Raw genomic sequence first — 18,159 nt, 5'->3', positions numbered from 1 at the left:
TTGAAAAAATTGACCCTGAAATATTTGATCGAATATAGGTTCTGAATGTCAGCTTTGATTGCTTTTCGCTTAATTGCCCAGCCCTAGTTTGCCATCAGATAAAATGTAACATTTTTTTAAAAACCATTATTTGACAAGTCACCAACATTCAGAACGATGGGCCAGTATATCCTGCTTCAGATGTTGATTCTTCATCTGCTGCCAAGCAGTGCTGACCCACAAAGACATGGACCCTACAAGACCCCTGAAGGTGACCGGTGGTATCATGTCCTTCATGCTAGGTAAGATGTTATGTGGAGCTGCCGTGGATCGACATTTTGATCTCACAGATATTCAGTTTGACATGTCCTTGTGAATTAATGAGACTTGAACACCCAAGACCAGTGCTGATCTGTTCCACTATTGACCATTGTTGGTAAATTCTAACCACCGAGCACAAAACTTGCAGCTTAGTGTTCAGAGTCATGCAGTACTAGTATTCACAAAACATTTTATTACAAAAAAAAAAAAACAAAAAAAAAGGCTGGGAGTTTAAAATCTGTTCACAAAGTTGCTAAAGTCCTAAAGGCATAATTCAGACAAAAATGAAAATTCTGTCATTAATTATTCTACCTCATGTGGTTTTAATAAACCTTTATTTTTTTCCTGCAGAGCACAAAAAAAGGTGTTTTGAACAATGCTAGTGCTAGCACACTGACTTCAAAAGTAGAAAATAAATACTATGGAAGTCAAAGGGTTTTAGAAACCACATTTTTTATATATATTCTTTTGGTTTCAACAGAAGATTTTGAACATGAAATCATTTTTGGGGTGATATCTCCCTTTAAGGCAGTGGTTCTCAATTCCAATTCTCAGGTCACCCTGCACTGCACATTTTGTACGTCTCTCTTCTTTGACACACAGTGATCAGTTGATGGATCTCTCTGTTTATGAGCTGATGATCTGAATCAGGTGTCTTCGGTAGAAAACGACAGACATGCAGGGAGGAAAGGGGGGCGACAAAGACCAGAATTGTTTTAAAATAAATATATTGGCCTATTCCAATGAAAGGGATTTTAAATTGCAGGCAAAGTGAAGAACTGCATTAGAAAAAAATAATTTTACTTTTAATTATTTGGACATATACGATTTTCTTCCAATGGTAGAAAATATATTATAGAAAATATGTTAAGCAAATGCATTTTTAAATAGTTTTGATTTAGATCATTTTTTTTTTGACAATCAAAATTGATCAACTTTGTATTTATTGAACACAAACTTGCATCCATTTATTTTTTTTTATCGTAAAATATTTTAAAATGTTTTAAACATCTCTGGTATGGGAATTCCTTCGTAATTGCAGCATTAACTTTAAAATCTCATTATGGTCAAATGTTTTAAAAATGTCCACTTACATTTTTACAGGGCAGATACAATTATGAACTACACCACAGAAAATGAGCCTTTTTCTTGAACTCCATTCTTGAATTTATGGCTTTCATTTAATGATGAAGATAAATTAAACATGATTAAACCTTTTTTATTTTACAAAATGTCACATCAGGAAAAGGTTTTAGACAAAACATAGTATAAACAGTTCTTCTCTGAATTTGAAGCAAACTTTAAAGAAATGTTATGATCTGATGAATTTATGATCTGATGTTCAATTAATTTCTACTTAGAAAACATGTAAAACCATTTTTGCAAATAGTTATTAAGTATCCATGTACATGTACACTCTTGTTTGTCTTTCTGATCAGAGCAGCAAGAGTGCACATATCCAAAAAGGAACATTCACCATCATTGCATTTTTCTGCAGAATTGTTTACATTTCAGAATGAGAAATTAACAGCTGGGTCTCAAAGACCAGTAAATTCTGTTAGGAGTAGACAAAAAAGGTTTTTGTTTAATATGCAGTGCAAAATGTGATATTCTGTCATCTTGTTCTGTTTACAATTATGCCTTAAAGCAGACATAGCCATAGAAACTAGCTTGCTAAAACAACAAAATGGAAGGGTAAAAAAAACCTCAAAACTAAAATCGCTTTCTTTTCAGAATCTCAGGCTTCCAATTAACTGGATGGGATTCTTCAGTCTGAAAGAAAAAGAAAAATCAATAAAAAAAAATTTCTACAAATAAGAATATTTAAAATATACAGTTGAAGTCAGAACTATTAGCCTCCCAAAATTATAAGCCCCCCTGTTCATTTTTTCACCCAATCTCTGTTTAAAGGAGACATTTTTTCCAACACATTTCTAAAAATAAGTTTTAAAAACTCACTTCTAATAACTGATCTATTTTATCTTTGCCATGATGACAGTAAATCATATTTTACTAGATATTTTTAAGACACTTCTATACAGCTTAAAGAGACATTTAAAGGCTTAACTATGTTAATTAGGTTAACTATGCAGGTTAGGGTAATTAGACAACTTATTGTATAACGATGGCTTGTTCTGTAGACTATCGAAACAAAATAAAAGGGGCTAATCATTTTGACCTTAAAATGGTTTTTAAAAAATTAAAAACTGCTTTTAATCTAGTTGAAATAAAACAAATAAGACTTTCTCCAGAAGAAAAAATATTATCAGACATACTGTGAAAATCTTCTTGCTCTGTTAAACAGCATTTGAAAATTTTTTAAAAGAAGAAAATGGGGGGCTAATAATTCTGACTTCAACTGTATATAAAATTATGCAGCAATTCTCTTCAATCAAGAATTTGAGTTCAGAGAACCTTATAAATATTACATTGCATATTATTAAACTGTACTGTAATTCTTGTTAATATTATTGTTAACTAATGAATTACCAGTGAAGTCAGAACTTACCGCTGTGTCATCCTCTTTGTAGACCTTTATAGTTTTATCAGCCTCTGCTGTAATGAGGCGACTCTCAGACTGATCAAACACGCATGAAAAAATGCCAGACTCGCTGTCCAGAGAACCAGGCTGCACCGCTGCATGAATCCTCTGGAAGTTATAGCCAGTTCTCCAATCCCACATGTGAATAGTGCCGTTATCAGCTGATGGGAAAAATGATAAAAAGACAGTAAACAAAACATGCAAATTTTTACAGCTCAAACAAAGCAGAAAAGACAACAAAAAATATAAAAAATAAAATTCTATTTTTAGCAGAATAGGGATTGTAAGAAAGTGTGAAGGAATAGTTCACCTCCTGACACCAGAACACCATCAGAATTGACAGCCAATGTGTTTATAATTGCGTTGTGTCCTGAAAGGTTTTGGATGAAGTTCCCATCAGGAAATTTCCACTGCTTAATGTTGTCTGGAGAGCCGGAGGCAAAGGTGTACCTATTAAAAAAAGAATATGATTGAATTCGATTCAATTAGAAGTGAATGATGAAAATGTAAGGAAATGTCGATGTCTTTAGTCAGTATTACACCAAAATGAAAGCTCAAATCAAGTGAATAGAAGAAAAAAAAATACTGTTATGTAGTAAAATGTAAAACTCAAAGTTTTATATGAAATTCATTACATTTTTGAGCTTGCTTTAAATGTGTTACACACAAGCAATAGAATGACTGAATTTAACATGAGCACAGACCTGTTTTGCTCTGCTGTAAGTGACTGTTAATGTTTATGAAATATTTACAATTCGTTATAAGACTTAAGTCAATAAAAAATTAAGTAATAAAACTATGGACAAATACAATAATATTTCAAACAAAATACAAAAAAAAGATAAATGCAATATTAAATGTTGGATAACAAGATTAAAAGACCAAGAATTTGCCAAATCCTCTGAGAATGATTAATTGAGGTATGAAGAATCATGTCACAAACAACATACTGTCTGGGATGGAGCACCAGTGCTCTGACAGACTTCTTGTGATTGGTCAGTGTTGCTCTTGTCTTGCCAGCGACCAGATCCCAGAGTCTAATGGTGGTGTCGTGACTTCCTAAAAAGGAAAAATAAAGCAAAAAACACAAACATGAGGCCTTTACTATAAACATGTTGCTTCAATCTAAAAAAAAAAGTAAAACATGAAAAGAGTCACACCTGTAACAACCTGCGGCTCTGCGCTTTGACATTTGACTGTAGCCACTGTGTTTGTGTGTCCAGAAAGAGTGTGGACATTTGCCTTGGTCCTGATGTCCCAAACCTAACACACAAATAATATACATTACTATTTTTGTACAACAGGTTCATATGCAGAACATATTAGTTTGTTTTTACTGCAGAGACAAATGCTCTGCTAATGGTATTGAAAGTTTTAGAATATCATTGTAAAATAATTTCTTAATGGACTCAAAATTGTGCCTTGGAGCATTGTGATGTAAAGAAAAGTATAACTCGATACGATTCATGATATGAATCTCACAATTCACAATTTAGTCACAATTGTTTTAACAAAAGTTACAAAAGTTACAAAACATCTTCACACTTTCACTATGAAAACACTGATGCACCGTGTGATCTCTGTAACGTCAGCACTCTTCAGAGCCAGTAGACAGTGGTTTTTTGCAGATTGACATCTGTGACAGTAGTGTTCACTGTGCTGCACCATATTCATTGTAATGTAAAGGCTGATTTAAGGCTTTATACCAGGGATCTCAAACTCAATTTACCTGGGGGCCGCAGGAGGCAAAGTCTGGGTGAGGCTGGGCCGCATATGGGATTTCACAAAAAAAAAGTCCTCAAATGTCATTATTAACAGTTTTAATTATCTCTTCTGAACATGAAGTGTCCTGAACATTAATAGAACATTGAGTGAAGATTATGAACAGTTCTTCTGAACATGGCATCTTTTGCCTACGTCTTGCTGCCAGAGACTTGACAGCGCTTCTTCTCACAAATCTTATATATGTATATATGTATAGATATATGTATAAATAAAACACCCCCACCCCACTCCAGTCACATCAGTCTGTACCAGTCTGTATCTACCTATAATATATATAAGATGCAGGCTGTAGCTAGGTAGGTGGCAGGCTGCAGATAGGTAGCTTAGTGGCAGGCAGGGGCGGGAACAGCTTACCTTGGTTCTGGCCGGCGCGAGTTCCCTCCTAACACTTCCCGCCCGTCACAGCGTCTAACAAAGGGGCGGGGTGCGTGGTGACGTCACCGGCATCCCCGCCCCTTTGTTTACACGGCGGGCGGGGAATGCCAGTGACCGCTGTGTACGGATAGAACCAGCGGAGCGGGGAGCGCTCTCTCTCCCACAGCGGACCACAAAATATTGCACTGAGGGCCGCAAATGGCCTGCGGGCCGCGAGTTTGAGACCCCTGCTTTATACTTTTGCGTCAAGCGCACGTGTATGCTACGGCACAGCCTACGCGTGGACGCAAAGACCCTCGCCGCGGCTGTCGGCGGTGCTGACGTGCACCTTTCAAAAACATGCGCCGTGGGTCACGCCGATCACTTGACGCAGAAGTAGAAACCAGGCTTAAGTGTATGTAATCGTCATTTTGCAGTATTTGCACAGTTAGTGTTTTGTCTGGTGCACCTCCCATTTTAGTCTGCCGCTCAATGCTTGCACACAGCTGATGTGCAGGTAAAGAGAGTTTGCTTCTGTAAACACAGCGCCCCCTCTCTTAAAAACAAGTATCGCGATTTATTCAACATTTCTATTGTTATATTTTTATTAATATTTAACCAGCTCATGGTGAATTGTTACACCCCTAGAATTTTTTTAAACATTCAAATGCTCTATACCACAGGTGTCAAACTCTGTTCCAAAAGGGCTGCAGCTCTGCACAGTTTAGTTCTAACCCTAATTAAACACACCTGATCAAACTAATTGAGTCCTTCAGGCTTGTTTGAAACCTACAGGTAAGTGTGTTGGAGCAGGATTGGAACTAAACTGTGCAGGGCTTCGGCCCTCCAGGAATTGAGTTTGACACCCCTGCTCTATACCTTTCCCTTTTATACCTTTAATCAAAAATAAATGCCAGTCAAAATGAGACCAATGTTTAAATATCTATTTACTTGAAATAGACTCCAATGATGGAAAAAAAACTTCCTTTCAATAATCCTTCTGATCAAGTAATTAAAAATGATTCTGACAGGTCATTCACATTTCTAATAAGGGTAATACTCACAAAAATATAAATCATGAAAAAACCTACTGTCCATTAAACATTTTATTAGACTGTAATACTTTTACTTCTGTGAGGAACTATTGTCTGTTTACACAGTTTTTAATTCAGTAAATCAAAATTTAGTTGTTAGAAAACCCTATTATTAACTCTTTACTGGGCTTCAATTACATTGATTACAATATATTTGTAACAACCCCTGAAATACTTGAAGGGATAGTTATTATGTGCTCTCCGTTCACTAATTTCATTTTTTCCAAACCTGTTGAACTTTTTTACTTTCCACACATTTTAGGCTATTTTCTTATTTCATAAGAGAACATGAAGGCTTTCTGATTGGTTATTACTTCATTCAATGCAGATAAGCATTGCTTTATGGACAGATAACAGCCCAAGTTTAAGGTTAATCAACTTATAGAGCACTTTCTAAACAGCTAGGGCTGACTAAAATGCTTTACATAAAATCCAAATAACAGTACCAATATCAACAACTGCTTAATGAAGCAAGTCCAGACAAGTTAAGAAACATTAACAGCAGATTAATACTTTTTGAAAGCTAAAGAGAATGAGTGAGTTACATTTTTTTAAATGTGTAAAAAGGTGGCCAATCTGAGTTGTAGGGAAATCATTCCATAAAAGAGGACCCACCACCGAAAAAAGTCCCCTGCATTTCAGGCTCGAAGTAAAGATTTTCAATAAACTAATATTACAAGATCTTAAACTAACTATAATTAGCCTAACTACGATCTGCCTTTAGAACATGTGCTGCAGCCAAAAAACTTAATTGGTTACAAACTAGATAGTAATTCATGCTAGCCCCTAGAGTGGACTAGGGTGTTCCAGTTGAAGCAAGAACTTACTGACGGTGCAAACCCAACCAGTTACAGTATGCAGTGGAAACCCACGCAAAAGTGAACCATACCAAACCATATCTTGCAATATAGCACCAAAAGATGCCAACATGATTGCATGAAGAAATAGAAGAGGAAAAAAAGAAAGAAAAGAAACAAAAAGGAAAAAATGAGAGAGAAAAAAAAACAAATATATATATAAACAATGCAAACAATTATTCACACACACACACAAAAAAAAGACTTATAAGACATCTTACCCTAGCTGTGGCATCTCGACTACAAGTAACCAGCACATCAATGGTTGGATGGAGGTCAAGGTCATAGACTGCACTCAGATGACCATGATAATGCCGTATAACCTGTAGATTACACACAATTTTAGTCTGTAAACCTAAATGGAGTATGACAGTGGTGATATATATAAAGCTCATACCTTATTATACTCGAGGTCCCAGCATTTAACCTGTTTGTCCTCGCCACAAGAGAAGAGGTACGGGCTGCGGTTGCTGACGGCCACCCCTCTCACTGTGCTGATGTGCCCAGTTAGAGACAACTTTAGCTTACCACTGGCAAGATCCCAAATCTGGCACAAAAAAAAGAGAAAAATTTCAAAATAAATGAAAACAATAATTAACAATAATATTTATAAATACTAACTTAACATTCTAAAATGTTTTATACGTCAGCTGCTCTTAATGTTTTTCCGTGCTGCTTTAAATTCCATAATGCACTGCATGACCATTTACCCTGAACTTCCATATAAATAAACAGAAAACGCTCGATACACGCCATTAGTGTTACTGCACATGTGCACTAGTAGACTCATTTAGCAGACGCTTTTAACCAAAGTGACTTACAAGTGTTAATAAAAGCAGCACTTCAACAATGACATTTATATTGAACTGACTTCAGTTACAGCATTTGCATCTGCCCAAACAAACAGTTAATTTGTGGTGAACTCAATGCTGAAAGTACGGCCCATTTTTTAAACTAAACCAGCTGCTGTAGTCAGTTGTACTGAGCATTATGGGAAGATCATGAAAACAAATTTTGACAGTTTAGCAATTTAGCCAGATCAACTGACAAACCTACAGTTTTGAGGAGGCGTGGAGCCTCTAATAAATTTTAAATAGTGTTCAATCTTAAGGTTTGTTTATGCCACCAGAGTAATTTAAAAGCATATGGAGCTTTTGGCTGCGTGTGTCTGAGAAAAAACCAGTGTGGTGTGAAAAAAGGAACTGTATACACAAACATAAAATGTATACATTTTTGCCCATGGTCCTGACCAAAGGAACCAAACTACAAATATAAAAGCAAGCTTTGAATGTTTTTCAAAATGATTTTAGATTGATTTTAAATAACCTCACAGTCTAAATTTGAAGTCTTAAATCACCTTTATAGTTCTGTCTGCTGATCCAGTCACAAACCACTGGTTTCCAGGCTCCACTGCTATAGATCTGACCCAGCCCAGATGACCACTGATGACCTGAGACACACAACCAGAAAACAATCATTTTTCAATGATACACAATTATTGTTAAATGGCCTGTTATGAAAATCTTTAAACAGGAGGCCATCACAGATACGTTCCAATCATGTAAGATAACACTAAGAAGAATTACATTTTTTATTATTTACAACAAAGTTTCTGTCACCAACATGCTAAAGTACACCTGGAGGATGAGAGATTACTCACTCTGTACAGTTTCCAAGGTGGATGCCATTGAGGTTTGGGCATGGTGGGAGCCTTTCTTGGTACCAATGTCCTTGTGCCTCCTTCCATAAGAGACTGAGTAAGAAAGTAGAAAAACAGGTTAAACGACCCTAAAAATTGTGCAACTGTCTACACGACTTTACCCCAGAGTACACCTTTTCAGCCATTTAATTTAGAATAATAGCTCCAGTAGATGATGTGTGATGCACACGTGTGAGGAGGGCTGGACTGGGGCAAAAAATTGGCCCTGGCATTTTGGGCCAGAGTGGCCCACTAAATTTAATCAAAATCCTATCTATCTATGCACATCCAATATTTTTATCAACTCATATTTTATAAAACACAAAAGTCATATATATGAAATAAATAAGTAAAAACTTTAATCTCAATTTAATTTCTTAACTTTCTAAACAGCTAGGGCTGACTATAATGCTTTACATAAAATCCAAATAACAGTACCAATATCAACAACTGCTTAATGAAGCAAGTCCAGACAAGTTAAGAAACATTGGCCCTGGCATTTTGGGCCAGAGCGGCCCACTAAATTTAATCAAAATGCTATCTATCTATGCACATCCAATATTTTTATCAACTCATATTCTATAAAACACAAAAGCCATATATATGAAATAAATAAGTAAAAACTTTAATCTCAATTTAATTTCTGTATACTGTCCATAAAGATATTTGTTGAGTTCTAACAAATACACTATTCATCCATTTATTTTTCTTCGCATAAGTCCCTTATTTATCAGGGGTTGCCGCAGTGGAATGAACTGCCAACTATTCCAGCATGTTTTATGCAGCAGATGCCTTTCCAGCCCCAACCCAATATTGGAAATCACCCATACACACTCATTCACACACACTCATACACTACAGCCAATTTAGCTTATTCAATACACTATTCACTCAGCCTATATTCAATAATAAACAACAAAAACTGCCCGCTAATGCATGGGTAAATCTTCAAAGGGAACAGTGTACTTTATAACCTCATTCACCTCATCCTGCTTGCTGTTTCACTATCTAAACAATGAAAACATAATATAAGTCGAATTTGTTTCATTTTGATATTATGATTAACAGACACCAAACAGCCTCGTATAGCTGCATATTTATATGAGCGTCATCTTCACTCTGCATTTATAACAAAACAGGGCTTAAATATAACTGTCTCCTTTCATTTCCATTGAAAAGAATGAACTTTACCCTGTCTCTTTTGCAGAATATCAGTTTTAATAACCAATAATGGCCATTATAACAGTATAACGTACATTAAATTTAAACGATAAAGGTAAGCAATCAGTCAATGTGCAGAATCAGTGTATGTGGTTACATAAATTAATATATTAGCTTATCTTTGCACTCAGCCAAAACATTTAACAGAGAACAAGTGATTCAAAAGACATAAGAATCATGTGTGCATCAGAGTGTGCATGTGTGGTCACGTGATTTGCGCTTTTAGCCGTGCACTAGAATGAACAGAGAACTTTTCAGAATTGCTAAATGAAATGCCGGTGTATTTCCCGCGATTACTCTGCGCCTCCCTTGCGTTTCTTCTCTCTGACTCTCGACTATTTTGACAAATACACACAGACGACGCACGCTCACAAGGAGTCCAAAATAGGAGTTTGTGATTGGGCCAGCCCAGTGTCAATACCGAAAAGAGCCAATGGGCTGCAGAGTGTCACATGGGCCGGCCCGGTCTGTCTGTCCGGGAAAAAAAGCATCTACCTTCAGAGAGTCACAGATCACAGCAGCGTCAATTAATAAGGCAGAAAAAAAAAATGATAGGCTGCTAAGCCTTTTATGGGACGATCAGATCATAAGACGATGATCAGCCTGGCCCAAAAAGTACGTCGGCCCACCGGAAGAGTCCCCGGTCTGCCAGATGGCCAGTCCGCCCTTGCGTGTGAGAGACTCAAAATGAGAAAAAAAAATTAACTTGGTTAGTGGAAACGCCAAGATGTGAATAAATTTAGAAAATGCACATAAAAAACATGTGCCCATACCTGAGGATAAACTTTTTATTTCATAAAAAAAAAGATGCACATTAAAAACGGTCATTTGATTTTGTTATAAGGGATCATGTGATGATAAAAATGTGTGTGAATGGACAAACCAGCAGGCTCAGCACATTGTAAAACATATAAAATGTTGTTTTGGTCATTCTAAAACACCTTAAACGTTTCAGTATTAGTGTTATTATACAATTAATGACCTAAAGAACTATCAAGAGCGTCTGTGCTCAGCGTCTCACGGCTTTAAACGCCTCCGCACATTCACTGCGAATCGGCATACTGTCTTCTAAGGCGCAAGTAATTTATTAAATAAGGAAAAAATTGATGCAGCTTCTCCTACCGCAACAAATTCCATTTTTACTGTTAATATTTGGCACCAGTTAATCAGGAAGAGACAACTTTGTTCTCTTTGACTACTTGGATGGAAACGCTGCTTTATTCGTATGTCTTATATGGGATATTCCAGTTTTGCGCTTAGTTAATTAGCATTGAAATTATAAAAACTAAAGTAAAAAAAAGAAAATAAAAATGATTAATTAGTTTACAAAAAACTAATTTAAAATAACTTTAAATTGATTGTAAATTTAAAAAAAAGTATATATATATATATATATATATATATATATATATATATATATATATATATATATATATATATATATATAATTATTGTTATTATAAAAAGTATAAATTTAATTTTTTACAATATATTATTATATTATATATATTATAATCATAGTTATTGTTGTTATATATACATATATATATTGTTGTTATATATATATAAACAGTGTTGCTTGTGATGTGCGTTTAGATAAAGACCCAGAAAATTGGACTGCAGAAGTTGATCCTTCCCTCTTCAGCTTTGAAATTTTAGTTTCTTTTCTTTACATTTATGAATCATTTCAATTAAAGAGCCCATATTATCCATAACAAAAGGTTATATTTTGTCAACATCGATACGAACAGGAAAAAGATCCAGATGAACGACAAATCATTTAAATGACTCCCGAGTCGAATCTTTTATTAAAAATCAGCTGGATATTTTCATTCACTAAGAGCTGTGTTGCACACTGCATGGAAGGTCATTTTATTCCCCCACAATAGTGACTTTTTAATTATTAATTGATTATATTTTAATTAAATTGATTTTCTGGTTTGGATCTTTATTTGGTTTTGTTACTTTATTCAAGCCTGGAGGCTGTAACACAATTACATCTAAATACAAACCCTAACTAAACTAATACATTTACTATAGCACATAACATTAATAATACATGTTAAACCTGAACACACAAAAGTAAAATCTGTTGCTGACCAGTGCATGTTGTGGGGGATGAGATCTCTCTGCTCCTCCTGCATGTCTGTGGATTTCTGCCACACTGGCTGCAGTTCGACTGGCTTCCTGCCTACAAAACAAACAATACCTCAGATTTAATTTACCCTTGAATGTGTCTTAATGATCTGATCACAAGTTAACAGCACCAAATACAGGTTCACTAAAGGGTCCATGATGTTGCTGGTCAACGGACTAATTCCCCAAAAATTTATTTAGGTGAACTAAGTCAAAATAACTTTTTTTTTTAGCACACAAAACAGTTTTTGAAGTCACAATAAATAATTTTACAATATTCTTGATTTTCTTTTTTTTGGACTTTAAATGTCTCATCATGACCCTTACTGTCTTTTAGAAGTTCTTCTCATGTATCTAAAATACTATATAAATATCTTGATTTGTGTTTCGAAGAGCCTCAAGGAATTGGAATGACATGAGGATAATTCAAAACAATTGCAATTTTTGGGTGAAATAATTCTGGTGAAAAACAACATTTTGAAATGAAAATAAAATAAATGTTTATACCTATCCATTTTTTTTAATAATAAACCAATTCGTAACCAATTTCACATTATTACATTTATTAAATTCAATTTTAAACATTTAAAAGGGGTTCTTTCCTTAACTTACAGTCAGGCATGACTTACTGTCTAGAAATCAAAGTAACCATATGTAAATGCACGCAAAAAAAAAAAAAAAAAGCTTTGTTATGATTTGGTTTTCTGAGGTCAACCAAAGAGAAGCTTTAATTTCTCATTGTGAAATTACAACAGTCATACATTGGTATTATAGAAATCTGTACAATTACTTTAAATCAAATTCGACAGTAATAACATTTCTTATTTTGTTTACAATTTTCGTTTGAAAAAAAAATTTATACTATTTATAATAACAATAACTATGATTATAATTATTTCAGGCCAAATTGTGCAACCTAAATACAAAAGCATAAGTGTTGTCGTGCTGGTTTTTAATTTTTTAAAATGTTTTTTATGGCAAAAAATATATATATAATTTTTTTTTTTTCTAAAAACATTTAATAATAACTACAACAACCCATAAGGAAATACAATTCAGTACCTAGCTTGAGACGGAGGAAGAGCAAGGGCCATGGAGTGAACACCCATTTCACTGGGCATCTTCAGCATTTGTGTGTCTGCAGTGAGGGCAACTCCTGAAAGCGTAATAATAAAAAAAAAAAAATTATTAGGCCTCAAATAAATTGGTTGAAATGTTTAGCATCTAGGCTAAATAAGTAAAAAAATCCTGGTTCAACCTGGAGCAGATGGATAAGGGTGTGTTCCTGTCACCAAATATTCTGGAGTAGTGTCTGCACAAATGAAGTCAAACAGTTAATACTTAATGAAATCTTTGAGAGGTTTATTAAAAAAACAAACTAAATGAAAATACTGATATAAAGAAAAAGCCAACAGGATTGGTTTATGAGGCATACCAGGCAGAGGGTACGCCGATTGGCCATATGGGTCAGAGGTGTGGAGAGAACCCTTTTCTCGGCCCTCCTTCAGCACAGGCATGTGTAAGACAGCTTTGTATTCGGCCCGCATCTTTGCTGCCATCTTCACCTTGAAGCTACAGACAAAACGTAAATAACATTAACAAAAGTAACAATTAATGTAACAATTTACACCATTTACTACTGGTTTATTAGCTTTCTATTATTGAGATATTACAATGTTTTAGCACTCATAAAGTTTGATCTTATTGTACATCCCTAATCCTACTCAAATACCTAAACCCAACTACTACCTTACTATTACAAAGCAGCTAATTAGTAGTTAGAGAGCTAAATGTCTTAGCTGATGGTTTGCTAATAGTGTAAATAGTACATTCAACTAAAGCAGAACCAAGTATTTATCAAGTTTTTTTTTATTTTGTGGCAAAACATTGCTGAATAATTCTAAGCGAGTTTACAGCATAAGAAAGGTTTATACAAACATTAAAAGGGTGATCCACTACAATATCATATTTTAAACTTTAGTTAATGTGTAATGTAGCTGATGTAATGCGCTCAAAGTTCAATGCAAAGGGAAACATTGACTTTTACAGAGTAAGCCTAGCAAAGCTTATAGCGAACAAAAATTGGAGACTGCAAAAATTACATCCGGGTTAAGCAGAATATATACTTTTGCCTGGCAACGCAGACCTCCGCTGACTGCACGCGCACCTCGCGAAACAGACGAGGCTTTTATATTTGCCGTGTTCGCTGTTGTGATATTCCTTAAAATGACAGGGGGCAGTCAAAAGAAACTGATCGTAAAATAAGATGGATAAACAGAGAAGTAAAACGTCTCCGGAACTAAGTCATATCATTAATATCATTCAATATTTTTACGAAATATTTAATGCTTTCGTATGCTTTCACCCATGAGAGGAGTGGGCGGGTCTGCGACCAGCTCCTCCATGGCTGCAGGACCAGATGGCTGCCCACCCTCATCGCACTACATCCATATCCCCTGTTCCCATCCCAGTTGTCAATGTTGTGTCTTGTCTGTGTGCTTTCTTGTGCTAGATGGGCTGTTTTTCTCCGTCTCAATTTGCTCTAATCAAGAGCAAAGTTTAGAGGGTATTTTTTGCCTAACCCTCCTGATGCATCTTGCCTTTCTAAATGCTACCTCCTGTGACCTGTCTTCCCCTGAAAATTGTGATGTTTGTGTATGGTCAAATTTCACAATACGAAAGTGTATGTGACAAATAAAGGCCTGATTTGATTTGATAAAGCCTAGACAAACAAGCCATCAGTATATTGTAAACCGATGGGTTTAAATATTCCTTTCCAGTTATCAAAGAAATATTTTGTTCCTTCATTTTAGTTTTGTAACTATTAAATTGTTTTAAATTCAAAATTGTAATATATACATCACTGTAAAATCCTATAAATGGTTATCTCTACAAAAGATGTCTGTACAGGCGTACCTGTTCCAGACAAAATCTCTTCAAAGTGTTTCATATTAAACTCAAATCAAATGCGGCACCGCACACACTGTTTGCTCGAGTGTAAAGAAAAAAAACTATTCCCGAAATCATGTTGTACGCACCCAAACCTCCGCAAACTCCGCTACGATGTCACATTGGCTGCGCCTACTCAATCGAACCAGCTTAATTTTAATTATGTTCCAGAGAATGATAAAAATGATAAAGCTCTAGCATTTGACAAAGGACAGCTTCCAGAATGTTTCCAAGTTCAGTGTTGGATTCGGCTAAAACTCCTCCAAAGAAGCAGAAGTTGCAACCATAACAGACAAAACTGATATTTATATTTGTTATAATTGATCTACTACATGCACAGTTTCTATCATTAACGGTATGCTGAAGCAAAGACACAAACAAAAATGTAAACAATGGGAAATGCTGTAGGGCACTACTAACAATTTGGCTACAAATTCATATTTGTCCATCAAACCCTTGTAAACAGCCACAATCTTTACCACGCTGCAGTGTCTATGAGGTCGATTTCCCTGTGTTCTACATCTCAGACAACAAACTCGCAAAAGATATGTGAAAGTTTCATATTACTTACACATGCTTATTCCGGATATATGTGAAAGACACTTGTCAGGTTTTATTTTAGAGAACGGGCGTGAGGTTCAGCTGTGTCCTTTTCTTTTTCTTTCTGATTCAGGCTCAAACTGATATGACTAACAGCTAAACTGATTGACAGTATTTACACAAGCAAAGGCACAGTGCATGCTATTAGAGGTGCATTTCCTGGTGACGTGGAGCCGATCTGTGAATCACAGCACATTATGTTAGCTGACCAATCAGAGCCTCTTGAGGACAGGCTTTTGAAGAAACTAGGAAATGACAGTTGTTTTCATGTTAGCTGAGTAGTTGTATATAATCAAAGTAAGATGTTCTACAAATTAAACATGAGCACACATTGCTTTGCATCTTATAAACACAACAAGGCTTAAAAATACACTCTGGACCACCCCTTTAAAAGCAGGACAGTCCAATGAAATTTGTTTTGCAGATAAGGAAATCTTGTAAAACAAGCATTGAGTAGGATCTTCACAGTGGTGATGAACAGCCTGTCAAATGCTGTAAAATGTTATTGTAAAAAAACATGGCTTTAACAAACCCTGTAACACGAGTTTATAAATCACCATTCACCACCAACCACCACCATTCAAAATGTCTTTTCTGCTTGAAAAGCCAGTTTGCTCAAAAATTAAAAATGATTCACCCTCCCAATTGATCCAAACTTGTCAGATTTTTTTTTAGCTGAACACAAAATAAGACATTTTGAAGAATCTTGGAAGCCGGTAGCCAATGATGTCCATTGAGGAAAAGTTGGTTTTATATCCGTACATTCTTTCAGTGATAACTTGTGACATGCTCCCTATATTGTTTACCTAGGTACTTTGATCATTCAGTCTGAAATCACATATAAATATGACTTCAAAACAACATTAGCACCATTTATTTGACTGTGAACAATACTGTATTTTGATAGTCGTGGCTGCTAATATGGTTTTCCCATTTAAAATTTGCAAAGATTACTTTAACAAAAATTATATTATTAAGGAGAAAGTCCGAATGAGCGAATACAAAACCAGCTTCACCTCAATGTGACGCTTATAATATTTTCCCTACTATGAATGTCAATGGCAACCGGTTTCCAAGATTCTTCAACATATCTCAATTAAATAGAAACGTATTAAGGTTTGGAACCATCTGAGGGTGAGTGAAAGGTCTATATCGATTTTAATTTTTAATCAACGATGCCATACAATACTGAGAGCAAAAAGTTTGATTATTTACCTCTGCTCGTCCTGCGCTATAGGTTTGGCATGATCCGCCACAAACATATCATGAGTCCGTTTCAAAGAGCGAAACACAAGCGTGTGGACTGAGTGCTTCTGCACGTCCTGTGTGTATAAAAAAGACAAAATATCAACATCGATTAATTGATTGGATATTATAAGACGTATATGCAGATCCAAATGACCACACGTGTGGTAATACAGTAACGTTACGCCGCGTTCAATTACAGAAAAACTAAACAGATATCATTTTCAAATGAACAACGGCTAATGCAACAACAGCACAGCCTTACCTCGGTCATGTTTGGGGGTCCTTTAAAACACGACGAACTAACGCAAATAAAGAAACTTCCCAACACACCGAACAATCACAACCCGAACCAGTAGTGCAAACGTACGCACAGCTTCCGGGCGCGACAAAGCGTTTTCCGGTAGGGTGTTACGTCAGCAAGACACGACAGTCCATTAAAAGTCTTTTTTTTCGTATTTTATTTTTATTTTTTTATCACCAAAAAGTCAACTTATGGCCATTTACACTAAACACAACATTTACAGTATCGATGTATTTGGCTGCCAACAACTTTGGGAAGACCACATTAAACACTAAAGTTAATGACTGCTTATGGGTTCTAAACAAACAAACCAATAAATAAATAAATAAATAAATAAATAGATAGATAAATAAATAAATAAATAAATAAATAAATAAATAAATAAATAAATAAATAATGTAAAAAGGTCAGGCAGCCAATTTAATTTATTTCATCTGCTAGTTTTGAAAATTTAGGATGTAGTAAAAGACCTACTAGTGAGAATCCACAAGGTGGCACTATAAAATATTAGTATATAAAATATACAATAATTTTTGCCAAGAGAAAGTGTTTTTTTTATTTACATATTTTTAGATATATGTTAAAATTTGGTATATGATGCTTTATAAATATTACAGACCTTGAAAAAAATGTTTGTTTATATATAATGATATTTAAGTGATTTTATATAGCCTAAACTTATGAAAATACCTCCAAACATATTTTTGTTCATGTTCCATAACTCTGGTCACAATTTGTTTTAAAAAATAAGAACATTTTACTAAAAATTTATATTATTTGATTTTCATCAGCTTATTTAACATTTCTTTCTTCAAGTTTATTATTATTATATAGGCTAATATTGTTTATGATTTTTTATTGTAACTAAATGCGGCCATCCCACACATTTACATGGTCCTTACCGGAATTAAAATAGCTTTTATTATGATAGTTTATTAAAGCTAAAAAAACTACTTTGTATGAAAACAAAATTAGTAGTCCTATGTAAACTGACTGACTGGGCCGCCTTGATACCTTACTCACAAGATATCAAAATATGAGGTAAATATAATATTTTCTGTGTCGTTTTTTAT

At 34.9% G+C, this 18,159-nt stretch overlaps 1 protein-coding gene across 2 annotated transcripts; it reads right to left on the bottom strand.

The window, feature by feature from the left end:
* Positions 1-1,501: 1,501 nt before the first annotated feature.
* plrg1 (pleiotropic regulator 1) lies at positions 1,502-17,156 on the bottom strand. 2 transcript variants are annotated; one of them, XR_015475444.1, is made up of 16 exons: positions 17,048-17,156; positions 16,753-16,859; positions 13,424-13,560; positions 13,247-13,300; positions 13,051-13,144; positions 11,953-12,043; positions 8,593-8,685; positions 8,290-8,382; positions 7,330-7,479; positions 5,374-7,255; positions 5,167-5,297; positions 4,003-4,791; positions 3,793-3,901; positions 3,153-3,292; positions 2,810-3,003; positions 1,859-2,073 (listed from the first exon to the last, which is right to left on the bottom strand). XR_015475444.1 is itself a non-coding variant. In NM_213440.1 (15 exon segments), coding segments are annotated over 15 exon segments (1,536 nt in total). In that variant the 5' UTR covers positions 17,057-17,154; the 3' UTR covers positions 1,502-2,013.
* Positions 17,157-18,159: the final 1,003 nt, after the last annotated feature.

This window comes from Danio rerio, chromosome 1 (assembly GCF_052040795.2).
Source record: "Danio rerio strain M-AB ecotype USA chromosome 1, GRCz13ab, whole genome shotgun sequence".
Classification (NCBI taxonomy): domain Eukaryota; kingdom Metazoa; phylum Chordata; class Actinopteri; order Cypriniformes; family Danionidae; genus Danio; species Danio rerio.
Note: the sequence above shows the minus strand (reverse complement) of the source record. Positions and strands in the feature narration are given on the sequence as shown.